The 27,203-nt window shown below is 39.6% G+C and overlaps 1 protein-coding gene across 1 annotated transcript; it reads left to right on the top strand.

Annotated features, from left to right (window-relative positions):
* The first annotated feature begins 276 nt into the window (after positions 1-276).
* Positions 277-26,284, top strand: ARGLU1 (arginine and glutamate rich 1). The gene is made up of 4 exons (XM_045978031.1): positions 277-850; positions 9,070-9,295; positions 11,587-11,670; positions 25,420-26,284. The coding sequence occupies exons 1-4, from the start codon at positions 504-506 to the stop codon at positions 25,582-25,584; spliced, it is 822 nt and encodes a 273-aa protein (XP_045833987.1). The 5' UTR covers positions 277-503; the 3' UTR covers positions 25,585-26,284.
* Positions 26,285-27,203: the final 919 nt, after the last annotated feature.

Raw genomic sequence — 27,203 nt, 5'->3', positions numbered from 1 at the left:
AATCCAGCTCCTAGAAAATAATGCAGTCAGTCGTTTCCTGCTGAAGCACGATTTCATTCCCACCAAAACGTGACGGGATCGTTCTCACGGCGTCGGTATCTCACCGGAAAGCAGAAGAGCGGGACTCCGGGTCCCGAGCGCCGGGCTGGCGAGGGCTGGCGGAAGGAGCCGAGTGAGCTCGGAAGCGCTCGCTTGGCCTTCGGCGACCATCGTCAAGGGGCGGGGCTCGAGTAGCGGCGCGTTCCGCGCGGGGCACTGTGGGAAGGGCGGCCGGTGCTGCCGCGGCTGCCATCTTTGCAACTCCTGGCGTTGCGGCCTTGTCGTTGGAGGCGGCCTTCGTGGCGGCCGTCGACCTAAGCGAGCGATATTAAGTGAGCTGGGTGACAGCTTTCCTTCCCCCGGTCTCGACAGCACGGCCAGCCGGGGTCCGGAGGCGGAAGCGAAGGCAGTGGGACGCGTGCGGGGCCCGAGGCCAGCGGTTAGTCACAGCGTCGCCCGGAAGGATGGGTCGGTCTCGGAGCCGGAGCTCGTCCCGCTCCAAACACACGAAGAGCAGCAAACACAACAAGAAGCGGAGCCGCTCGCGGTCGCGGTCCCGGGACAAGGAGCGCGTGCGGAAGCGCTCCAAATCCCGGGAGAGTAAGCGAAACCGGCGGCGGGAGTCGCGGTCCCGCTCGCGCTCCACCAACACGGCCGTGTCCCGGCGCGAGCGGGACCGGGAGCGCGCCTCGTCCCCGCCCGACCGCATCGACATCTTTGGGCGCACGGTGAGCAAGCGCAGCAGCCTGGACGAAAAGCAGAAGCGGGAGGAGGAGGAGAAGAAAGCGGAGTTCGAGCGGCAGCGAAAAATGTGAGCGCCCGCGGGGGGAGGGGCGGGGAGGCCGGGGGGGTGGGAGCTGGCGGCGCCGGCCGGGCCGACGGGGGAACGAGGGGCTGGCGGGGTCGGGGGGGGGTCGCAGGAACCCGCACGGGAGGGCGCACCCCGGCCGAGTGGAAAGCCGGGGGCAGCTCGGACCCATGAGTCGGCTAGGAGGGAAAACAGGGGCTTGCGCAGGAAAGGCTTGGAGCGGGGAGCGCGGTTTTGGCGCGAGAGCGGAGCCGAGTGCCGGAAGTAGAGGGTGGAGCTGAGAGTAAGGTGGGAGAGCGGCTCGGGCCAGTGAGGGCGAGGGATGCGCGAGCCTGGAAGACGCGCGTGCGGAGCGTTTGCGGGCCCGCAGGTGGAGAGCCGGAAGGAGTGAGCCTCCGGAAGCAGATCGCCGCTGGCCCGATCGTTCTTGTACGGAAGCTTCAGTTTGGGACAGGGCTTCCTCGGGAATCAGACACTAGGTGGTCCCGCAGGACACCCCCAAATGCCGTCTCTGTTAGTGCATTCCTGTTTTGTTAAAGATCGTCGAGGTTGCGTTTCTTTTCTTTTTTTTTTTTTTTCCGAAGCTGCTCGGTTTGGGTTATTTTGTGAGCTGTAAAAACAAAATGCACACACTTGAAACATAAGTGCGATGAGTTTGACACTTGAATGCACCTGCTTAACCACCATCCCAATCCAAACTCACTCCCATCTTCATGCTTCTTATATTGCTTTATGCTGTTCGTTTTCCTTTTTAGTATACTTTTGTTTAGAAGGCACTTGAGTATTTGCTTTTACTTTCACATTGCTCACATATAGAACTTAATTTAGGGAAAATCATTGTCACCGTAAGGTTCCCAGCTTGAAATACTGTTTGGGTAAAAGTATTTTTGAAAGCGTCATTTCTCAGGTATTTTTAGATCCAAGAGTAGGTGCAAATAATTCCAAACTGATGATCTTTTGGTTTTAAGATGTGGGGTTTTGTTTTGGTTGAAGACCATGGTCCTGTGATACTCTGGGTATTCATTTCCCAAAGTTAGTTTGCAAACTCTCTGTCTTTAACCAACCGTTTTCCTCAGTTCTTGAGTTCATGTGTAGAAAGTGCACATTAGGCAGGAAAGTTAACTTAATTTAGGATCTTCCTGGGACAGATACATGTGTACTGAATTGTCTAGGGATTTTAAATTTTTAAATTTTTTTTAAAGATTTTATTTATTTATTTGACAGGCAGGGTTCACAAGTAGGCAGAGAGGCAGGCAGAGAAAGAGAGGAAGAAGAAGCAGGCTCCCAGCCAAGCAGAGAGCCCCACATGGGGCTTGATCCAGTACCCTGGGATCATGACCTGAGTGGAAGGCAGATGCTTTAACCCACTGAGCCACCCAGGCGCCCCTAGGGATTTTAAATTTTTATGTGTTTGGGTTTGTATTATGTAAAATTTCCAGCAGAGTGTTTCTTTTTTTTTTTTTTTTTTAAGATTTTATTTATTTGTCAGAGATAGAGAAAACACACAAGCAGACAGAGAGGCAGGCAGAGGCGGAGAGGGAGGCAGGCTCCCCACAGAGCAAGGAGCCTGATGCGGGACTGGATCCCGGGACCCCGGAATCATACTGAGCGGAAGGCAGTGGCTTAACCCACTGAGCCACCCAGGCGCCCCCAGCAGAGTGTTTCTGAGAAGCAAAGTTAAGAGGCACAGGACTGGAGCACTAACAATATTACAGAGGAAGCAGTACCAGGAGATTATTTTGCTGCATACCTTTACTTTCTCTTTATGTAGAACTGTTGATACACTTATCTGTATATGAAAACCAAATACAAGTAATTGTTTCACAACCTTGGTTATATAGAATGCAGGTTTTTGGTCTGGAACAAGATCCTTCGCTGTAAAATGCAGCTCTCAAATGTCAGCAGATGAACATTTGTAAGATTACTGAAGACATCTCTGAGATAATTTTGCCATTTGAAAACAGATGTCCAAAGAGAAGTGATTTGCCATTCACTAGGAAGCTAAGACTTGTGGGAAAAATGAAAGAAACCTGGTGTGCAAAGAATAATTAGAAGTGTTTAGCAAGCCATACATGAATAGTAGAGACAAAATACAGGGATTACATGAGAAAATTGGGCAGCTGTATAGTTCCAAGTTGACAGAAGCAACAAACTGCCATTCACATTTATGACGGGAGGTGGGGGCAGCAGACGTCTCTACACTGGATTCGTCTGTGCCACGCAGTAGGTACTCCTTAATTTGGTGTAATGTCTTGGAAATAACAGAGGGGACAGTGGAAAGACCTAGGTTTTGGAGCCATGAAAATGGGCATAAGTACTTGTAGGCCTATAAGTCTCTGTAGATTAGCTCATTATTCAGCTAATAATTTACTGAGCATCTGATAAGTGTCAGATACTATCCTAGGTGTTGTTGATATAAAGATAATTGATCCCTGTCCAACAAGCTTTAAAGACTTAGAAGTAGCTGCATTATAATACAGTGTGGTAAATTCAGTGATCATCGTGATCATAAAAAGAAAGATGGTGGATAGGTGGGCACCTTCTAAGGAATGTGGGTGGTACATAAAGAGAAAATAAACTGTCAGGCGAGGCACAGGAAGGTTCCTGTGGACCAAGTGGATTGCCCTCCACCCGTGCCAGAGTAAAGGAAGGGAGAGGGGGGATGGCCCTAAAGAGAGGTTAAACAGTGAACGTTGAGTGGAACAAGAAGGTGTGTAAGTACTAAAATCATGGAGTGACTGGAGAGGTACATAGTGGCTGGGAATTACGAGAAGTGTCTTGTGTGCCTTATTAAGGAGCTTGTATTTCATCCTAGAAACATGAAAAGTTTTCAGGAGGTAAACGGCGTGGGCTTTTTTTTCTCCCCCCCAAAACTGTACGAAATGCTGTAGGATCGATAACTAGTAGCAGTAAAGCCACATAGGTGTCGTGAGGTGGTGGTTACTGGAATGGAAAAGAGGGACAGATTTAAGAAACATTTAGTGCAAATAAAACTGGATTGGAACACAAGGGAAATAAAACATGAATGTTGGCTCTCATGTTTATATTGTGGCTGTTGCACCTCAGCTACCAAATGTTTAAGTAACTGTGTGGCAGACGGTTAAAATGTCAGAAATCCGGTGGATGGAAGACAAGGAAAAATCAAGGGGAGCTTCCATTTGTCACTTCCACTGTGGGCACTTATATTTGGATATGGTGAAGTTATCTCAGGTTGATACGGGAGACTGAGGCCTGCGAGAAATGTTGGGGAGGAGATAAAATGACCCTGAAGAGCATGGAGGCAAAAGAGCAGTTGGTTCACAGGACTGAAAGAGCTTTAGGGAATGTTTATTGGAGGAAGACAAGTGCTTCCTGGAAGCAGAGAAGGGATGTCAGGAGAATGCCTAGTGTCCGAGTACTTGAAGCAATGCAGTGGAAGATGAGAGACCGCGAGACAGCAAAATTAGATTATTCTGTTGGGCTTAACCAATTAGAAAGTTTGTGGTAATACTGGAAACCAAATTGCTTTGCTCTTATAGTTGTGAGGCCTTGAATAAGTCATCTGTAAACTTGATTTCTTTTTCCTGAAACAGAGATACAGGTCTTGCTTATTATGAAGATCAGAAAAATAGTGCATTTGCAGTACCTAGACGTGCTTGGCGTGCAGTGGACGTCAGTAAATAATGTTGGGTCATATAGTGTATGTACATGCAACAAAGTCGATCCTGGTAAATTTAGGAAGTTATCTTATGAGTTACATTAATACTGTGAAAGGTAGACCTTAAGCATTAAACCTTTTTTTCCCCCTCATTTTTGAATAGCTAATTCACGTGTTTCAAAATCGAGTTCAAAAGTTCTTCCTCTCTTCTGCATTACAGCCATTTCTTATGTATTCTTTTGAGATGCTTTATGAATGTTGTATTAACTGTGCATGTTGAAAAACATGGGTAGCTGTAAATGACTTGGAGCAAATCAGTAAATGTTAATGGTATAATAATTTACTGTAGCCTGTGATAATCTATGTTTGATTATGCTTAATGTTCAACTGCGTGACAGATTAAGAGCCTTCTAAATTAAAGTATCTAAACTGAACTGGGATCTATGAGACTGATTCTCAGAATACTTGAAGAACTCATCTTGAAAGCAAAGAGCAGCCTTTATGCACAAATTCAGTATGTGGAACTGTGCGTTTCAGGGAAGTTAGGGCTTTAAGACAAAGTATTAGGGCATAAGATCTAGTAGATGTTGATAAAAATTTTATGAATTTTTTGGGACGCCTGGGTGGCTCAGTGGGTTAAGCCGCTGCCTTCGGCTCAGGTCATGATCCTAGGGTCCTGGGATCGAGTCCCACATCGGGCTCCTTGCTCAGCCAGGAGCCTGCTTCTCTCTCTCTGCCTCTGCCTGCCACTCTGCCTGCTTGTATGCGCTCCCTCTCTCTGACAAATTAAAAAAAAAAAAATCTTTAAAAAAAAATAAAAAGAAATTTATGAATTTTTTAAATAACCATTTTGGTAGTTACATCTTTCTCTATGCTTTTGCCTTTCACTTTTGTCCTGGAGAAACAGTGTAGGGTAGTGTGGTGCTTAAGATGATTAGCTTTAGAGTCCACCTAATTTGAGAGTCATCTCAGCAAAATGCTGTGAGCTGGAGCCCCAGTAATAAATTGTTCTATGCCTTAGGAACCATCAGAGATGTAATCGATGACATGGTGTATAAAGCTGTTGGCACAGTATTTGGTACCATGTCAGTACAATGAATTATTGCTGATTGCTGATGTATGAAGCACTTCCTAGAAGTAAGCTCCTAGGGTTGAGTTTATGTTGAAAAATATTTCTATGGATATTGTATTTAAAATAATAATATGGCCAGTTGCTGTATACAAAGTCATACTCTGTACTATATTGCCTGGCCCTTGCTGTTTTAATAGTTGACATTTTAAATTGATTGTGACTGGTGTGTTTTAAATTTCTGAAAACATGGAGAAATGGGGGCCTAATGTTTTATATACTGGTTCCATTGAAAACGGAAGCTTCATCAGTGGCACAGATTCTTAGTCGGAATATATTCAGCAGAGGAGCCTGAGGAAAAGATTAGGGACTCTAACCATCAAGAAAGTGACAGTTCCTGTGGGGAAGGTTCGCAGGAGTGGATAGGCAGTGACATTAAATGATACTCTTTTATGAAGTGCTCATGACCGAGTGTTTTTTTTCCAAGAAAGTTTCAGTATCTCTTATGAGAGTTAGTCTCATAGCTACTTTATCATTGATTATGATAATAAATTTTTCATCAGTAAAGACAGGCTCATTTTTAATTCAGTTGTACATGGTTTTTTTTTTGTTGTTTTTGTTTTTTTACTTAAGTGAGGGGAGAGGGGAATTGAAGCAATACTTTTCAGGGCAGAAACTGAAAAATTCCTGTAAAAAATTTTATTCTGATTACTGAAATAGTGATTTTAACTGTACTGAGAATAACAGCGACAACAGAAAATCCCATTCTTGATAAACTTGCAGGGGAGCAGTTCTGCTGTGGCGCCCTGACCTTGCCTGTCTCCAGTGGAACCCAGCAGAAAGGCTTAATTACAGTCATGGTGGTATGTCCTGTGGTTCCTCTAGGAACAAAGAGAGATAAGCAGCCTTGTGAGAAACTCCACTAGGCCATTTCTCATCCTCCTAGTTTCACTGGAAGTTGGGACTTTCCACTTGCCCTCCCCTCAGGCTATAAAACTACTGTGCTGTGCTTAGATTGACTCCTTAGCAGCAGAGCTCCCCACTGCCTGTGCCTCTGTTGCGGTCATCTGGCCCCTCGGGTTTGGTGTTCATGAGTGGGACCAGAGAGAGAGCTCACACCATGCTGATCTGGCTTTTGCAGTAAGTAATAAACTGAATTAATTTGTTGAGGCTTATTTTTTCCTTACTGACCAACTCTGGAAATGTGGCCCCATTAGCCGTTGTGCTACTGCGGGTACTTAGGGACTGCTTGAAAAAACCCTGAAGATGTATCAAGTGTCTTCCATCTCTACCACATTCCTAAGTTGTTTGGCAGCTTTTCTGATGATAAGCTGACCTAAAGCCTTCTCCCGTTCTTTGCTCTGCTTTTACTTTATATTGAAAGTTTTAGTTGAAACTGTTTTACATTGTCCTTAAGAGTTGAATTGTACGATTTTTGACATTTTAAAATAAAATTTCTTCTTAGGTTTCTTTACATTTACTAATACCATAAGAACCAACTAGCAAAAAAAGTGTTTATGGGAGCGCTATATACATCTGAAACTTTGTATTATGTAAACTTACCAATACATGCAAAAGTAGAGAGAATATTATAACCCCAGTGTACCCATCATTCCTGTTCAGCAGTCATCAGGTTTGCGTACTTCAGCTTATATTTCTCTCTTTGGATGAAGTAGAGAAGCAGAATCGTTATATTTGAAATGTAGTTTAATTTCTTCTGAAATCACTGCCTAAGTTCCTTTAGATATTTCTGGCAATTCATTTTAGTGTTGGGAGTAGCTAGCTTTCTCTTTTACTGAGCTGCTATAGATAAAGGCTCCTTTTGAAACTACCTTAAACTGTAATTTTTTAGAAGTTCAAAAGGAAAAGGAGCATAGTTACATATTAGGCTTTCGTATCTTTTTAGATAAAAATCACCAGTAATTTAGTGTTGGGAGGAAATACTTAAGAAACAAGCAACAGAGTCTTCAGAATGGGTATTGCATATATCTAGAACCTAAAATTGTGTTCTTTCAAGTAGCTACTATCTCCTTGACAGAAAAACAGATAATAAATGCAGGAACTGAAATGAATCAGAATGTTAGAGACACACTGGTATTAGTATGGTATCACTGAGAATAAGTTAACAGAAGTTAAGAATGAAAGCACTTGAGTCAAATTGGCATCAACCCCCCAAAATAGAGTTTAGTTGAAGTGGATTTGGGTGCTTAAAGGTCACTTAGACGCTATAAAGTCTTTACTAAACATGTAAATTGAATGACTGGCTCATACATATTTATGAGTCATCAAAAGATACAAATGTTACAGTTTGTATTTAATTTTGTGGGTTGTGAGAAAGTTGAAGCATTACTAATAACAAATTGCATTCTTGGGATTTTGATATACTTCCAGAGCCTCTGAATTTATTAATTTAACACAAATTATTGTCTCAACTAGTGCAGTTTAATAGAAAATACAATGTGAGCTACATCCGTAATTTAAAAATTTCCAGTAGCCACATTAAAAAGAAACCAGTGAAATGAATTTTAATATATTCTGTTTTTAAGATGTTGTTATTTTAACATGGAACCAAATAAAAATAGCTATTAGATTTCTTATACATTTTCTTCGTACTGATCTTCAGTTCAGACTAGGCACATGTGACCAAGAAGCTATCATATTGGGTATCAGTGGTATAAAATGTGCATGGATTACAATATAGTGCCTTGGTAAATGTCGGTATTTTCAGTGCAGAATTTCGTTTTGAGTAATTAAGTTGTTTTTATAATCTCTAAATGTGATTAAAATAATTAAAACAGTATCATGCTTCACTGAACTTTTTATTAGAACTGACAATACATTTTCATCCACTTCCCCATCTCTTGAAGGGCTTTTAATTGAAAATCAATTAACCAAAGAAAGAAAAGTTACCGTAAAAGGTGTTAGTTAGGTTCAGAACCTGAATTAAGTTGGTCTGTATTTTCAGTAAAAGTTACCCTACATTGCCTTAGCAGTCTGAATCTTTTTCAGACTTTTTCTTTTTCAGACTTTACAATCTTTTTCTTTATTTATTTTGATTTTGCTAGTGGGAATGGAGGGGAGGGGTGAACTTTGAATTGCTTGCTACATAATACTTTTGATTTCTGTAGCTCAACCCTTAGATTGAGTGCATTGGCAAATGAGCAAGTCTGTACACTTAACAACAGCTTGTCTTTTCATTATGAAGTTGATACCAAAAAAGTAGATTTCTTGTTTCAGATTTACTGTAAGTTCCTAAATTAAAACTAATGAACTAAGCTCCTTTTGTATACATGCCAGTCGTTTTGTACTTAGAAAGTGATAGAAGACAGAAATATTTCATATTTATTTGAATTTCCGTACCCTTAATTTTGGTATCTCATATTTCCTTGAATGTTGCATGAAAATGAATTCTAAAATTAAAAAGTTAGGCTGTGTGTTTGATAGATTTATGTCTTGTTTTGTTTTGTTAGGTTTACTTATATTATCTAAGTCATTGTTTTCTCCTTTGTTTGCTAGTCGACAGCAGGAAATAGAAGAAAAACTCATCGAGGAAGAAACAGCACGAAGAGTGGAAGAATTAGTGGCAAAAAGGGTAGAGGAAGAATTGGAGAAAAGGAAGGATGAAATTGAGCGAGAAGTTCTCCGAAGGGTGGAGGAAGCCAAGCGCATCATGGAAAAGCAGTTGCTCGAAGAACTCGAGCGACAGAGACAAGCTGAGCTTGCAGCCCAAAAAGCCAGAGAGGTAACGCTCGGTCGTTTGGAAAGTAGAGACAGTCCATGGCAAAACTTTCAGTGTTGGGTGTGCCTCCTGCTCAGTTCAGAAAGAGATGGAATACAGACTAATTCCTTTCTCATCTAAACTTAACATTGCTGCGAAAGTTAATTTTTTAGCCTTATTCAGAAGTGCTGACTGATATTTAAAAGTTATTTTCATAAAACGTATTCAAGGATACTTTTTGATTTAATGGAACTGGCTTACATATTTGAGAAGTGTTTGAAACTTTTGCCATGGCTGCAGGACTTACATTCTTTTTTGGGAGGGTGGAGGGAGACAGGGAGTGGTCAAGGGAAAGGGTTAAAATCCACCTGTGGATATGTATTCTTCTTCTCTGTGTATCATTCTTACTGCCTAGACTGTGAGAGGCTGTTTGCCTTCAGTCAGATTACAGAGAGCAGGGCCTGACATTGAGTGACAGCACCTGCTTTTGATACATAGGTTTTCTTGCTCTTCTTTTTGTCCTTTTATCCCTCACCCCCTACCCCAAATCCTGCTTCAACACAATGGACTAATTCTAGCACTCTGATCGTAAGGCCCTCCATTTTCCTAATGTGTTTCAAAGAATCTTTTTAGGAAAAATGTCCAGATTATTCATCCACTTTTTTAGTATCTACTAACAACTCCTTTTTTTCTCTAGAGAGTTATGAAGGAACAGGTTGTCCTTGTCTGGAGTCAAGCTAAACACATGATTTGTTTTATCAGCAGCTGGAGCAGAAGTTGAAAATGTCTTTCTGTGAGACAGTAATTTGCTACTGAAGCTTTATGGCTTATTTGCACTGATTACTCCAGGTTCCTAAAACTTGTTGAAAGTCACTGAAACACTTAAGGCAAATTATTTCACGGCCCTGAGTGTCCCTTGACGTAGTTTGCATAATGAATATGAATTCCATTGCTGTATGCCATAGAAAATCCTGTAGTTATATTTTCTTGATCTTAAATGTTTGACTCAAAATATGTGTCTCATATCATTGTTAATCTTGGCCTTATTGTGGACAAGTTGGCATCGTATTAAATCTCTCTTATTTTCCAGTAAGCTTAGCTTTTCAAATGCATTTTCCCTTGTGCTGTCTTTAAGTAGATACATGTGTCTGTATTTGGTAGCTATCACAGACTGTACAATTGAAGGTATGAAATTTTATTTATATCAGTGCTTTTGATAATGAAGATAATTTTGGAGTAATGGTGCTGTCTTGTAGCGAGTTATTAATCATAGGAAGATTTTTTTCTCTTCGTTTGCTTTTTGTTTCATATTAACAATTTTTTTTTACACGGACACAACCCTCTGACAGTCTTTCCAAATATTAAAATCATTTGAGTATGTATGCTGTGATCTGAACACTGCCCAAACCATCAAGCAATCTTCATATAGTTTGCATTCTAAAATCTCATTAAATTCTCCAATAAAAAATAAATTACAGAATTTTATTTCCGGACCATGCACCCCCTGGATTCCTGAATTTCAGTTCAGACTGTAGATGACAAGATAAGCTGCCTTTAGAAATTGTCAACATCTGAATGTTAAGTCCATTTTCCCCATGGAAGAGCCCTTAGTTCCATGAAGTATGGATTACCATTTGTATTTTTCACTAACAGTAAATGTATTTTTCTTATTAATTGTTTGCCTTAGGAATGATGAATTACATTTTTTGTTCCTTCTTACCATAAACATCTGCATTCCTCAGCTCAGCCTTCCTTGTATGTTGTTTCTTTATAAATGGTTGAGCTGCCGATGCAGGTATTGCCAAGCTAACAGTACAAATCATTTTAAAGAGGAAGCTGGCGCGTATGGCAGCCGAGGAGCACACTCTGCAGGACACTGGACAAGACAGTAAATATTCAACTTTTAATGCTGATTAAAGGAGTATAGGTAAAGAATACGTAGGTATACATAATTGGTGAGACAAATATTCACTTTATTTATATTTTATATATTATTTTTTTAATTTGGTAAATACTATCCAGTTTTGTAGTTGTCCTTGTTGATTTGTGTGATATTAAAGTATTAGTAATAATTGCCAGGAAACTGTCATTAGGGAGGGTTTAGTCGGTTGCTGTTTGGACTGGGAGGGATGATTTAAATTTCGTGCTAGCAACAAATTTTAGTGGCTGCACAGTTTATCATTTGTCAGACAGAAGGTAGCTATATAGCTGCCCTCTAAGTCAGATCAAAAAAGTTCAGAGGAAGATTAGTGAATATTTATCAGTAAAAATAAACATTTTGTTTTTCTAACATCTTAACATGTCCTCCCCTTTAGGAGGAAGAACGTGCAAAACGTGAGGAGCTAGAGCGAATACTGGAAGAGAATAATCGAAAAATTGCAGAAGCACAAGCCAAACTGGTATGTATGAAGCATATGTGAAAAGTATTTTATACTTGTTTCATTTTTTTCAGATTTTAGGGGATGATTTTGTGCTCTATGACCGACATATTTCTTGGCGTTTTTAGGGCTCTTTTCAGGGATTTGAGGCAAGAGCAGGAATGGTTGACAAGATTTTAGTAAGTGTCTTCCAGAGGACTCTTACTGGGGCTATCCAGAAATTCTATATATATGGAGAAAATTCAAAAATTTGCAGTGGTTTAAGACCGGTTTTCTGGGAGATTTGGACTAACCCCACTCCAAAGTTTTTCTTTTACATTTATGCCTAAACAATAACAACAAAGGTTTTGGAAGTTAACTAAACTGCAGCATTTCACTTAACATTAGTTACCCTGTTTACTAGGTAAAGTAGGTAGCATATGTTTGGTAGTAAGTGTATCAGACTAATAAGCTCTTTTCCTATTCCAAGTCATAATCTAGCAAGGAATATGGAGACTGCAGTAATTATAATCTGGGAATATAAAAGGTGATTCGGAGCAATTTAACCATTTTAATAAAGAAGCCAATATAAGAATATTGAGGTAGTTTTTTAAAAAGTAGAAAAAGAACTAATCTGTTTTTTCCTTTCAGTTCTGTTTTTTAATGCTTTCTGAGTTTTTGGTTTGTTTCTTTGTTTTTAGCATAGACTAGCATTTAAAGTGAAAAAGTAGAACAAAAATTTTGATGTCATAGGGTTTTCCATTTAAGAGTATATACTTTGAAGCAGTCTCTGTATGATAAAGTAAGCTAGAATTAAAGGACTGTGGATATAAGGAAGCCAAAAAACAAAAGGAGAATAGGCTTTGGAAGGAAAAACTTTCTTTTCCCCTTGAAGGTGGCATATAGGAATTCTATTTCACAGTAAGACTATAAGTCAGAGATGGAAGGAATTTACTTAGGGTGAATAGGAGATGATGCTATTGAGTGCCCAGGACTAGAGACATGGCCCAGGAAGTACTCTTGGTTCTAGACATCTTATAGAAGTTTTGTCTAGTTAGAAATGTGTTGAGACTCATATAGTTGTAAGAAGACATTTGCTGCCAAGTCATACTGTTGACTTGGGGCGGGGGGGGCAAGTTATAGGCACCAGGTGAATGATTTAGAAAAAAGAAATTCTAGTGACTGTTCATAAAGGCACAGAAAAAGATCTGAGTTGGGCTAAGTAATTAATTGACAGTGAACCCCAAGGAGAGTAGGGGTGAAGGAGGAGGACCATAAGTAATGTGTCCTATAGTTGATACGATAACTTTTTACATAAACTGAAAACTACGGGGCAATTAATTCTAAAGCATGAGGTTTTAAAAGATAGCATACCACGGAGAAAAGCCAGTACTGGAAATACCCAAAGCAACTTAGCATGGTGACACTATGGATTCTTAGCTAATACTGCTGTCCTGGCTGTTAAAAAGGCTGGCATGAAAATACCTTAAAACCTCTTAAGGGAGAAAAAGCCCTGTGAATGATGATGCGCTATGAGTGGATGAGGAATCATTATAAGATACATCACTACATGATCATGGGTTAGTATGTGATAATACCTTTTTTAGTAATTATGTATGAGAAGAAGATCTCAGTGTAGGTAGGGAGGAAGGAATATGGAACGTAGGAACCCTAATTTGAGTTTGGAAGGTTGAACTTTGAAAGGTAAATACAGAGTGGTTTTTAAGGCACGGATATTTCCAGAAAGGAGGAACAGTATAGTTGGTATTTCACATGGTGAATCAGGATTGCCAAGCAGGTGGAATAGAATTCCTTTTAGAACGTGATAAAAAATTCGTTAGCATGGTGAGTTCAGTTTTTGGGTCTCCTGGAATGCCAGTGACCTACAGAGCAGAGCTCCTCAACGTGTTAGGTCCTGCCAAGATCCCTTCTGCTCCTGGGCTAACTGTCTGGTGCCTAGGGGAACTTGGTTGGGCTCTTTATGTCCTTTTGGCAGCTTTCTTTGTTTGCCGACATGGACCTTAAAAATACTTCTGTGTGTCATTACTGGGAAAAGATTAGCCAGCTTACTCTAGAGCATTGCTTCTTCGCAAGTGGTAGTAATTGGCCAACTTTTGTTCTTGTCTTTTAATCCTAATTTGTCTCAGACTTCTACTTTGCAAAATATAATTAAGATGAGTTACTAGAAAAATGAGGTCAAGTGGCTATAAAAGCTTCTAAAACACTTACTTCTGGTTTCTACATATCTTGTTATAGATCCATTACAGTTTGCAGACTGTTGCTGATTCATGAGCCATACTTAGACTAGTGGCATTCTAGAACATTTGAGCTTGATAGAATAGGTTATACAGTGACATTATTTTGACTGCATGTTATCAGTAGACTTTAGTGAAAAGGTATCTTGGAGAAACGAAGTTTGAATTTGAGACTATTTGGTAAGGATTTGGACAGAACTCATTTATTTCCTATATATAATAAAGTTGAAGTTTAAGAAATTATTGGAGAAAATTAATTTTTACTTGGTTCTGTTGGCAGTGAGTCATATGCTTGCAGGGCAGGTGGAGCACCCTTTGTGTTGGAAAAGACCAGGAGATGTTGCTACATAAAGATGCCAGGCACATATGGAGATTTCTTTAAGTTTTGTTTATTCCTGTCCTCTCGATTTCGAGCAAGTTCGTTTTTATCTTTTTACATATTTATTAGGAAATTTACATGGACTATATTGAATGTCCCATTAGAGGAATGGATATTTAAGAAAGGAAGGAGAGTATGCTAGTGTTGCAGATAGCATGGGACTTGTCCAGGTCATGTCAGTAGTGGTCGTTGATCTTGTTGCACCAGCAGTTCTGTTTGCTTTATGACGTCATAAATATGCTAGAAATGTGGACCGCTTCATTGTATGATGAGAAAAATGTGATGCATTCTTCTTGCCGGCAAGGGAGGAAGAGGCAGTAGCCAAGCTTAATTATTGACATAATCTGTATTGAGAAGTTACTATGTCTAAAAAGCAATTTGGACATAAAAATGGACAAGACCTTAAGTTCTCTTGAAATATTTAATGTATTAATGGTGGAGACAGGGACAATCCCAAGAAAAGTTAAAAGTAATAGGAAAGTATTTGGTAGTGGGATGTGTGATCATTGGCGTAATTGCCCCGGGGTAGCCTGGGAACCTTCCTGGAAAAAACACCCATGAGCCCAGCCTCAGTGGCCAGTGAGGAATTGAATTTACAGTGGGGGCAGGAGTGTGAGGAAATGAAGCCTGGCAGAGGCCTTTTCGGGATTTTGGAGAATTAAAGGCAAGAATGTGTGGGCGCTCTGAGGATGGTGGGATAGGCGCAGTAGTAGCTTTGGTGGTAAACCAGCTTTCTGTGTAGTAAGAAGTTTGTGGGATAAGTAGTGGTAGACGCTGTCTGAAAGCAGATTAAAGACAGGTTGGAAAAGATAGTACCCTGGGGGAGATTTCTTATGATGTAACTATGAAAGAATAATGCAACAATTTCTTACGAGTCAGTAAAGAAGACTGACTCCCTAATAGAGAAAGTGAAAGATATACGTGAGAATTTATGCAGGTAGAATGAAGAGTGCTATAATCAGTTCTTGAAAATACATCCCAGTATCCCAGCTTCTGTAGGAAAACTAAGAAGCGACCCCCTCCACCCCCACACACCCTTTTCTTTTTCTGTAGTCGTAAATACCAATAGAAAAGACTTTTTTTTTCCTCAATTAGCACCAAGTGTTGGCAAGAATAAGGTACAAAGAGACCTTTCTATGGTGATGGAGGGAGTGTATAATGGCCCATAACCATTGTAGAAAATAGCACTCAATCAGTAAATATCAGTAACCTTAAATCTGTTTCTGAGAATTTATCTTGTGAAAACTCAATCAGATGCAAATAAGGTAATACAGAAAAAAATTCTCACCATGTTATTTAGAATAGTGAAAATTTTGCAGGTTTTTAGTTGAAGTATAACCTGTGCTTATGGTTGATTTTTCTGTAGTCTAAAAGTATTTGGTAATACAGGTCAAATAGCTAAAAACAAAACTTATCTATACATTATCTTGCTAATTTGAAAAGTATACTTGCACAGTTTAGTAGATGGAAAAATATGCCAAAATGCTAAGTATAGTTATCTCTAATTAGAGACTTATATGTAACTGTATACTTTGCTCCAGTTCCTATATTTTATACAACTAACATATATCACTTTCATGATCACATAAAAATAATTATGAAAGAAAATAAATATAAGCCACTCTTTGATGGACTTATAAATAGGTCCTTGTGACAAATGTTCACATTGATTGCAGTAGTGACTGCATTAGCTTAGCCATGTGGGCTCTCTTGTATGTGAAATTCCTTTTTTTTTTTTTTTTTTTTTTTTTAATTTTATGTATTTGAGAAAGAGCATGAGCGCTGGGAGGAGATAGAGAAGCAGGATCCTTGTGAGCAGGGAGCCCAGTGTAGGACTGAATCTCAGGACCCTGGGATCATGACCTGAGCTGAAGACTGACGTTTAACCTACTGAGCCACCCAGGTGCCCCCCATATGTAAAATTTTTATGAGGTGCTCCAGACCAAGAGTAGTTTTTGTGCACATTCCAAATTGTTTGTCAGGATGCTTGATTTTATTGGTTCAGTAGGAGGCAAAAGAATATTACTCAACAGACACATTTTATTCATAGCATCAAACAAGAATTAATTCACATGTGGTTTGGCTTGACTGGATTTGGCCTTTTGGCAGATTGGTTTCTAGTTCTGGCTTAGTATTGGCAGTACACAACTATCTTCAAATATTTTAAAGAAATGTTAAAAATGATACCTAAAATTTTTTTTGCTCCTCTTTTCCGTAGAGATTTTTTGTGATGTTTCTGGGAAAAGCCCAGGTATTCTGAAATGTGTAAGAATCTTACTTATCCAGAAAGGGAAACAGACTAAGAAAAGTGATAGGAGTTGCTTGGAATTAAATGTCATTTCAGGAGGCTCTGTCAATAGAAAAATGGCCTTCACTGGTGAAGGAAGATGGTAGTAAAATGGAACCTGGTTAATTTGCATGTAAATACTTGAACTATAGTAAGAGACTGACAATTTCTAATACAATTATAAAAATTATTACATTATGATATGGTAAAATTAATTTTAACTGGGAAACTTTTGATTTTTTTTTTTTAAGATTTATTTATTTATTTGAGGGAGAGAGAGCGCGTGAGTGCACAGGCTGGAGAGACGGAGGGAGAGAGAATCCCAAGCAGACTCCATGCTGAGCACAGAGCCTAATGGGGGCTCGATTTCGTGACCCTGAGAGCATAACTTGAGCTGAAACCAAGAGTTGGACACTTAACTGACTGAGCCACCCACATGCCCTCGAAGTTTTAAAATATATGCAAATCATAAGTCTACAGTGTATTTTTGCTCCTTAATAATGAAAATAGTTTTCTCCTTACCCACTTGCCAAATAGGGGATTTACCATGTTCATCATTCCTTTGAGAAATGAAAAAAATAGGACCATGTGTGGAAGTTGATTATATGTGAAATGTGTTCCACAAACTTAAAGTAGATCTCACTTTGCAATTTAGAAATTTCTCTGGAAAATACTCCCCCACCAACAAAAAAACTATGTATTAATATGTCCTGAACCCTGAAATCTGTGAATATGACCTAATGTGGCCCCAAAAAAGGGTCTTTGCAGTTATGATTAAGTTAAAGATCTTGAGTTAATCCCACATTATCCACCATGCTCTAAATGCCGTTGCATGTATCGTTACAAGAAGGCAGAAGGAGATTTTTTTACCACACAGTGCATACAAAGGAGAAGGCTAAAGACAGAGCAGAGAGAGATTTGAAGATTGTGGCCTTGAGGATTGGAGTGGTGTGGTCAGAAGACAAGGAATCCAGGCAGCAACCAGGAACTGGAACAAGCAAGCGATAGACTTTCCCCTCAGGCCTCCTGAGGGAGCATAGCCCTGTTGACACTTCAGTTTTTGGACCAGTGATACAGATTTTGAATTTCTGGCCTCCAGAATAAATTTATATTGTTTTGAGCTACGTAGTTTGTGGAAATCCGTTGCCTAAAAATCTGGAAGTGGTTTCAAAGTTGGGCAGAGGTTGGAAGAGTTCTGAGGCATATGATAGAAAATACCTAGACTGCTTTAAAAAAAGACTGTTGGTAGAAATACGGACTTCAAAGGTGCTTCTGGTAAGGGCTTAGACAACAAATGAAGATGTTACTGGAAGCTAGAAGGAAAAGGAGGTCCTCGTTGTCTACTGGTAGAAAACCCAGGTGAACTGTGCCCTACATTTGTGTGGAAGGTGGAGCTTGTAAGGGTTGAACTTGGATATTTAACTGAAGGTATTTCTAAGTAAATATATACTTACATATATACTCTAAGTAAACTGTTGCATACAGCCTGTTTTCCTCTGGTAGTTTATAGTAAAATTGAGGGAGATAAATAGATAAATAAACTGATAACTAAAAAGGAATGAGCACTTGATGTTTGGAGGAAGTTTCAGCCTATCTAGATTACAAAAGATGCTAAAGTTGGTTATTACTGTTAGAAAACTCTGGAAGGAAGACCAAGGTTATGACTGGACAACCATTTGCAAGGGCTGAAAAGATGGTGCATGTGACTCATAGGTTCCCTCAGCCACGTTAGCAAATGCCAGGAGTAAATGAGATTATCCAGGAAAGATCTGTTGAGGAGCCTCTTGTCTAATGGCCTGCCAGATGTGGGAGACCCACAGTGTTATCAGGGTTGCTGTATCAGCAGAAACCCTGCCAACTTGGACTGAAAAGGCCAGAGGAGGACACAATGATGAAAAGACTCTTAAGACTCCCAGTAGACTTCCATATAGGAAAAGTGACATGAGCACAGAACAGAGATGTGAAGATGCTGGTCGTGAAGACTGGAGCAATACACGTGCAAGCCAGGAAGTCCTGGCAGCCATCAGAAGTTTGAAGAGGCAAGGACTTGCACATTCCCTCCGAGAACCTGCAGAAGGAAGGTGGCCCTGTCAACACCCTGATTTTGTTCCAGTAATAATGATTTGGTACTTATTTTCCTCTGGAATAAATTTCTGTTCTCCTAAGGTATCCAGTTTGCAGCTTTGTTACAGCGGCTACAGGAAACTAATACAATCGGAAAGAGAATGGGCCTTCTTTCCTTTACTACAGTGAGCATATAGAAGTTAAAAGCATGTTTAGGATAGTTAATACTGATGTTTTTTTTTTTATTTTTTATTTTTTTTTTTTTTTATTTGACAGAGAGAGATCACAAGCAGGCAGAGAGGCAGGCAGAGAGAGAGGGAAGCAGGCTCCCGCTGAGCGGAGAGCCCGATGCGGGGCTCGATCCCAGGACCCTGGGATCATGACCTGAGCCGAAGGCAGCGGCTTAACCCACTGAGCCACCCAGGCGCCCCCAATACTGATGTATTTACACATTTACACATTGTAAGAAACAGGCAAATACGGCATGGCATCAAATGTAAATGTCAGTCAAATATTTTAATTTGCGCCTGGGTGGCTCAGTGGGTTAAGCCTCTGCCTTCCGCTCAGGTCATGATCTCAGGGTCCTGATCTCAGGGTCTCAGGGTCCCACATTGGGCTCTCTGCTCAGCAGGGAGCCTGCTTCCCCCTTTCTGCCTGCCTCTCTGCCTACTTGTGATCTCTGACTGTCAAATAAATAAAATCTTTTTTTTTTTTAAATAAATATTTTAATTTGAGGGTGGTGGCTCAGTTGGTTAAGCTTCTGCCTCTAACTCAGATCACGATTCTGGGTTCATGGAACCGAACCCTGCGTCAGGCTTCCTGCTCAGTAGGGAGTCTGCTTCTTCCTCTACCCCTGCTGCTCCCCCTGCTTGTGTGCCTGTGCTCGCTCGCTCTCTCCTCAAATAAATAAAATCTTTTAAAAAATGCTTTAATTTGAAATGAAATGGGGGAGTTATGGAAGGATGTGTAGTCAGAGGCATGTTTCCAGTTGATAAGATAAAAAGCTCATTTAAGGTTACCTTAATGTATTTTGGGCAACATTTTTTTTAAAACTTCTGAACGTTAGTGTATTGGCATCGTATAGGGTGGTTTGAAGGACAGTGTCAACCAGAAACCCACTGAAAAACCCATCAGAAGATGGGGCTTGGATTGGTAAGGTGGCTGTAGAAACTGAAGAGAGAATGAACTTGGTGAGTGATACAGTGAGAGGAGAAGGAAGGAGGAAGTGGAGGAAAAAGGAAGAGGAGAAAATCTGGTATAGGAACCAGAGAAGATGTCATCTTGCTGATAGCCAGATGTCAGTAAGCACTTTAGAAACTTCACAAAAGGGAAAGTACAACCAAGACAAACAGAAGAACTGACTTGAAAGAGAATCGGGGTATAGAAGATTAAAAGAGCCCCATCTGGATGAGATCATTTTTTGTGAAATTTTAGGACATAAATGATAAAATCCTGAAGGTTTGAGATTGCTCTTTTGGCAGTTTTCCAGAGCAGTCTCTCCAGACCTCTGGAGGACAGGGATTCTCGTACCGAGGATCCCATGTCAGTCTCAATTGTCCGTTCCTTCTTGAAGCCGTTGTCTCCACTTCAGGTAATACTGGATCTCAGGAGATGTTATACTGGGTTGAAGTTCCAAAAGTATATTTAAGACTGTAAATATATTTAATAACTGGGCAATTAAATTGAGAAGGAAAGGGGCTAGGAAGAGTGGCTGGTGGGAGAAATTCTCTTTAGATGGTAGCTAATATCTTATAATGACAGTATGTACTGTAAGAGTTAATTGTCAGAATAACCGAGTTGCCATGGGTAGGGATTCCTTTTTTAATCCTTTTGTGTGTTACTTTTTAAACCTTGTATATTAATAACTTTAGAACATTTTACTGATCCATAGTTTGCTAAGGGTCAGAATTAATTACATCAAATTCTTTTTAATATTTTTTCATTGCTTATCTGAAGTGAGATATACATTACACTTGTTATAGAGGGGAGGATGAATCAAAGAGTTATAAATGGCAGAGTGGAATAGGATATGTGTCCGGGAAGGTTACAATGTAGAAATCCACTACCATTTCTGTGTAGTGGCAGGATTTCCTAATTGTAATACTTTTCATTCTTTCCTATCATTTTTATAATCACTTCTGATAACAAGTACTTCTCTCTTTGTATTTTTAAAACTTTTTGTAAAATTTCATATGTATTTTGAGGGGCGCCTGGGTGGCTCAGTGGGTTAAGCCGCTGCCTTCAGCTCAGGTCATGATCTCGAGATCCTGGCATCAAGTGCCTCATAGGGCTCTCTGCTCAGCAGGGAGCCTGCTTCTCTCTCTCTCTCTCTCTCTCTCTCTCTGCCAGCCTCTCTGCCTACTTGTGATCTTTCTCTGTGAAATAAATAAAATCTTTTTTAAAAAATTCATATGTATTTTGAATAGAGGGTAGATTTCCACATCCTTATTTATTGAGAGAAACAGCTGCTAAAGATCACCTTGATGTACGGTATTCTAGAACGTGTGAGAAGGAGGATGCTTAGGAAAGAGTAATTTTTTTAAAGATTTAATTTATTTTTTTGAGAGAGGCAGATGGTGAGAGCACAAGTGGGGAGGAAAGGGAGAAGCAGGCTCCTCGCTGAGCAGGGACCCTAATGCAGGGCTTAGTGCCAGGACCCTGGAATCATGACCCCGGAGTCAAAGGCAAACAGACACTTAACCAACTGCGACACCCAGGTGCCCCAGAAATGAGTAATTTTAATAAAGGCACTGGGCCCTCTGGGTAAAGGGGGCGTGGGGTAAAAGGTACTGGGAGAGTTTATATTTTGCTCTCGTGTATTTCATCTCACCAGTCACTCTTTGGAATGAGGTGCAAGGTTGAAAGCCACCTTTGTGAGAGGGTTCTGGACTAAATGGCGTAGGAAGGCCTCCCCTAATTTCATGGCTCTAGTATGGTGAATGTTAGCTTTTGACGTCCATCATGAAATCCTTGTAGCAGAGCTTAGTATTTTTCGTCTGTATGAATACACATAAATATTACCTGCCTCCCCCTCCCCATTGGAATAGTGCTTTCTTTTGCATACATTTGAAACAGCAGAAGGCTAGAGGAGGAGTAGTGGATATTCCAAGTGGGGTCATCAGGAAGGAAATGGCATGTCACATTGCAGAGGGAGGCTAGGGTTTAGAAGAATACTTAGAGAAGGCATAGGTTCAGACCTCAGAGATGGATTTTCATCATTTGAGAAGCCCTATATTATAATAGACTTTGGGTTTTGCTTAGCTAGTCTGTCTTTGCTGTGGTGTAATTGAATAACATTTACACTTCGTTTAAAGCTATAATGGAACAAAATACAAATATTTATACATAAAGACAGGATATTCACCTGCTGTCTTCATTTTTAAAAATCATTTCACTGTCAGGTGCTTAAAGCAGGCACTATATGCTTAACAGTAAGGGAGAACCAGAGAAAGTGCGGCACCCCTTCCACACCCACACACACACATGCACTTTTATCTCCTATATTGTAGACCTCAATGAAATTGAAACTTGCTTTTTCTTTACCCACCCTAAAGTTAACTTCAGTGTAGAATTAGTATTTTCTATCTATGAAGGAAATGACTTTGTTTTAAAAATCTTGCTTATATTTAATTTAGGTAATGGGATCTCATCATTCAAATTTATTTTTCAGAAAAATAAGTGGTTATATCTTTTTCCCCATCCACCTACTTTTCATTACCATGTCTAAAGGGTATATTCAATTATGTTTTTTGTCTTTTTTTTTAGAGTTTAAAATGCATATTTTGGCAGATAAAGATATATGTATTTTTATTCTCCCCTTTTTGCAGAGAAATAGTGTACTATATATAGACTGGGACTTTGTTTTTCTTAACAGTGTAACTTGGGGATTTTTCCATTTCAGTATGTAGTGATTCCTATTTTTTGTTGTGTTTGTTTTAACTATACAGTATTCTATTGTATAGATTTTCCATAGTTTAAAAGTCCCATGTTGGGGACTATTTGGGTGTTTCCAGTCTTGCAAGCTACGTTGCTTTAAAAAAAGTTCAATTTTGCATGTATGCAAGTGTTATTTATAGGATCTATTCCGGGAAATTCATTTGCTGGGTAAAAGCATTATGAAGATAGAGCTTTGGTAAGTAGTGCCGAAGTACTCTTCATGAGATAGCATTGTCTATCTTTGGAATTTGTCCGTATGGTAGGGTGAAACATACTCTGTAATTTCAGATTTCTCTTAAGGGTTAGGTTGTGATGTTCAAATCCTTCTCAAGGTTCTAACCTGCTTTTCTAAGGGCTGAGTTAGAAGAGTAGGGAAGAGTGAGTCTCAGTGTTAATATTCATAAGGGTTTCCCAGACACATGGACACACAGTTAAGATTCTTTACCTTGATTTAATTGCACTTGCCAAACTCTTACCAAATGTTTCAGGATTTGTTACAAGTGGATAAAGTAATTGACATATGAATTCTTAAAGATGATCAAAGGCAGTTAATTCTTTTCTCTTGTAATTATCAGTGGGAGTCTAAGCACCAGAGTGGTGGTTTGAAGTGGGTGTACAGGTAAGGCTTCAGCAGGTGGGAGGAACAGCATGCGCAGAGGAGAGGGGGAAGCAAGATAGAAACCAAGCATAATTTGAGAAAGAACAGTGTATATACAGTGAGAGCCAGATTATAGAAAGTCTTAAATTGTATGCTCATTTGGGAAGTTAGGCCATGTTCTTCACATGGTGGAAGTCACTGGAAGCTTGAGGGCATGTAGGAACAAAACGATGTTCCAAAACGGTGAGACTGCTAGCATATTCTGTAGGGTGGGTGAGGACACTGGGAACAGAGAAATCCCGTGAAGTCTCTGAAGGAGGTGGTGCGGTGGCCGTGCATCTGGAGCTCCAGGTGAGGCGTCGCAGCGGAAGAGAGAGCATGAAGGAAGTAATAACCGACGGGTTGGCTGTTTGCTTGGGTCAGGGAGGAGCGGAGAGACAGAAGAAAGCTGTAGAATATGAGTGGTGTTAGGGAAATTCATAGAAAGGGCTAATTTATTCTCTGGTTTAGGTTTGGGGAATCTGAATCTTGGACATGTTGAACTTCGAAGGTTCCCAGAGGGCTCCCTGGTGTGTGTCCAGTAGCTACACCTACTAGCAGCTGTAGCTTAGGGACAAGATCTGAGAGATGGCAGATCTATTTCATCTGTCTGTCGGGTTTTCCATCTTGCCTGCCGAGCATATTCCCAGTTTTTTAAAACTTGGATCTTCGTCTTTGACCTTTACTTGAAGACAGTGGATTTGCCTTACTGTCCGTCTACCTTTTTGTCTACATCCCCACCATCTTAGAGTGAAACAAACCTCCTCTTTGTGTCATGTTGGTATTTAAAAGTCAGGTTTTTGGTTTTTGGTTTTTTTTTTTAACATTTTATGTTGCATACCAGAGTCCATCACCATTCCTGTCCTCTGCCATAAAGCCTGTAATGCAGTCACATTGAATATTACTATTTCTGAACAAAAGGCCTATCAGTGGAGACAAACATGAGTGAACAGGTGGAGAGCCTTAATGTTTTGAATCACCAATGTTTCGTATTAACGTGGGAGGGGAGAAAATTTTTGAAAGACCTAAATTCAGATGAACAGAAGAATGAATAAAGAGGTCATTAAGCATTGTAGTTCTCACCATCTAGGAAATAATTTTAGTAGAATAGTGGAGATGGAAGCAATGACTTTAAAATCTGACTTTGGGAACAGGAAAACATTCAGAGGATGCAGTGAAATATTTTTAAATTGAAGGTCAGATAATGATTTTCCTGAGGTTTAAAACCCCAGATCAGAGCAGGTTTTCTCAACCTTAGACCTATTAACATTTAGGGTTAGATAATTCCTTGTTGTGGGGGGGGCTGACTTGTGCATTGTCAGATATTAATAGCATGCCTGTCCTCTGCCCACTAGATGCCAGGAGCCACCCTGCCACCCCCCTCACACCCACGCACCCCCACTCTGTGACAGCCAGAATCACCAGCACATGTTGCCTAATGTTCCTTGAGATGGGAGGGGTAAAATGGACCTGGGTGAGAAATAAGGCTGTGGTGGTGGGGTTTGGTGGGGGCAGCAGGGACACTTGATGAGGAGGGAGAAGGAGAATTGCCTGAACTTTTTTTTTTTTTTGGTGAGGACGGGAAATGTGTATACAGTGTAGCACAGGAATAGAGTTGGTTGCGGAAGACTGAAGGAGTTGAAGCCCTGCAGAAGTTAATTAGGCCCGTGTCCACTTGAAAGGGAAAAGATTTTGTAGTCACCTAGGTGAAAAGGGTCTTGAAGTTTTTTCTCTCCAGAGAAAGGGGTCTTTAGTATTGCTTGGTTGTATATTGATAATGTAATGTAGCCCCAGTAGAGATTTTTCTCTTAGAACTTTCTTATGTCTTTCTAACGATAAATCTGTAGTAGTTGATAGATAACCTGCTCTTTGGGTAAATTGATGCCTTTGTTCATAATTGAAAATCTCTTCATCTGATGCACTGAAAGTGTCAGTAGAACAAAATCTCTGCTGATCTTAAAACATGATTTTGAAATTGCCATTTTCAAAATAGCTAAGTACTTTTTTCCCGATTTTTTAAAACCACTTTTCTTAACAAAATCAGAAAATGTAGGCAGAATTAATAAGGAATTCTTTTCTAATTCCTCATTGTTTTTTCCTTGATCACTTTTTGTGTGACCTTAGGAAGGTTTTATTCAATATACTGTTGTTTGTAAGCGATCACATGGTCTCCCAGTATTACTATTAGAAGACAAATTCACAGAAAGTTCTAATGTTCGCTTTTTACTTTCAGGCTGAAGAGCAGTTGAGAATTGTTGAAGAACAAAGAAAGATTCATGAGGAAAGGATGAAACTAGAACAAGAACGACAACGTCAGCAAAAAGAAGAACAAAAAATTATCCTGGGCAAGGGGAAGTCCAGGCCCAAACTGTCCTTCTCACTAAAAACCCAGGATTAAATTGCAAACTGAACTTTTTACAAAGAAAAATGGAAAAACTTTGTATGGTAGCTTCATGTTGAAGTGGTTTTTTTGTTTTGTTTTTGTTTTTTTTGTTTTGTTTTGTTTTTTGTTTTTGTTTTTTTTTTTTTTTAATTTGGAAAATCTGGAAAAGTTAGCTTGTTCTAATAGGGGCTATGCTCTGCATTCCTTTTTATCCCCCCTTAACTTCCATTAAGTCAGATCCTTATCAGATCATTGTTGTCTTCTAGAAAGTGATCTATTTTTCATCTGTTTGGATTCTGTATTAGTGGTCTGAAGAAGAGCAGATCACTTTGTAAACTGGATGGTCTGATAAGGTTTTTACTGACCCATTGACTTCAGAGTTATACTCTGTCTATTACATCATAATGCTGGTTTTGCTGACTTTTTGTTTTTTTATATATTTATAAAAAAAGAAAAAGTTGGAAATTGCATTGGATGCTCCCAGGGTGTTACTGGACCTCTGTGGTGTATTGTTAAACCAGTGTCCTTGTGATACTGTTGCTCTTGATGTTCCTGATACAGGTAAGGAAACAGTTGGTCAGCTCTGGTACAAAATACATATACAGTTCAGTATTGTCTCTGTTCAGTTTGTTTTTATTTCATTGACAAAATCAAACCAGCATTCCCCATTGTGTAAATAAATGATTTTGCTGAATAAAGTAAAGTCTTAAATTCATATGTTGAAGCAATTTTTTTTAAAGTTCTGTTAAGTCTTAAAGAGGGTGGTTTACTTTTTGATGGTCAACAGTTTAGAAATCCTAGAACTATGCTCTATTTCCTCATTTATACTTTTAATGTAGGATTTATATGTACATGAAATATACTCCTGAACTAGTATTTAATGGCTATTTTTACAAATACCTAATTTACGCTGCTATGGCAATTAAGACATCAGTATTACCTGTAAGAAAGACTAAGCACCCAGAAGATTTAAATTCTCAATCCTGTGCCTCTGTTTTAGGATATAAGTATTACTACCACAAATTATACTCAATAAAAGACTAGAAAAATGCTTCTAGGAATTTATAGAATCTTAGATTATTTTCAAAGTGGGCCATCAGAAAGAACTTAGCTTTGTACTCTCACAAAAGGCTAAGGTAGTCAAATCCTCTTCATTGTAGGGTACCTGCACGTTTATTTTCAGGACAAACACATTGAAACTTCTTACAAGTTTTTGTTTTGTTTCTGCATGTGATACCTTATGGATGACTCTTATACACTAGACTCTGCCTCATTTATCTTTACATATGTTTGTTTTAAGTCTACTGGTATTAAAACATTTTTGAAGAGAGAGATAAACCTGAGATGCATAAACATGTCATCAAAGTAGAGAGAATGTTCTCCAGTATTTTTAAGTCCATTTGATCACTCTTTCCAAGTGAAACAAAAGTTAATGAGATGACTAATGGTAGATTATTTTGTGTGTGCATGCTAAGAAAAATGCTATTGCTTTAGTTTGAGCTCTTCAGCGAGTCTAATTGTGGTAAGGAACAATACTATCAGTTTAAATATCTTTAAAGGTAGAATTTTAAGTAGGCATGAACTGTAGTGAGAACTGCCTTATAAACACAATACCTATTACTCTAAAACAATCA

This window comes from Meles meles, chromosome 14 (assembly GCF_922984935.1).
Source record: "Meles meles chromosome 14, mMelMel3.1 paternal haplotype, whole genome shotgun sequence".
Taxonomy (NCBI): domain Eukaryota; kingdom Metazoa; phylum Chordata; class Mammalia; order Carnivora; family Mustelidae; genus Meles; species Meles meles.
This window is presented reverse-complemented; position numbering and strand designations above follow the sequence as displayed.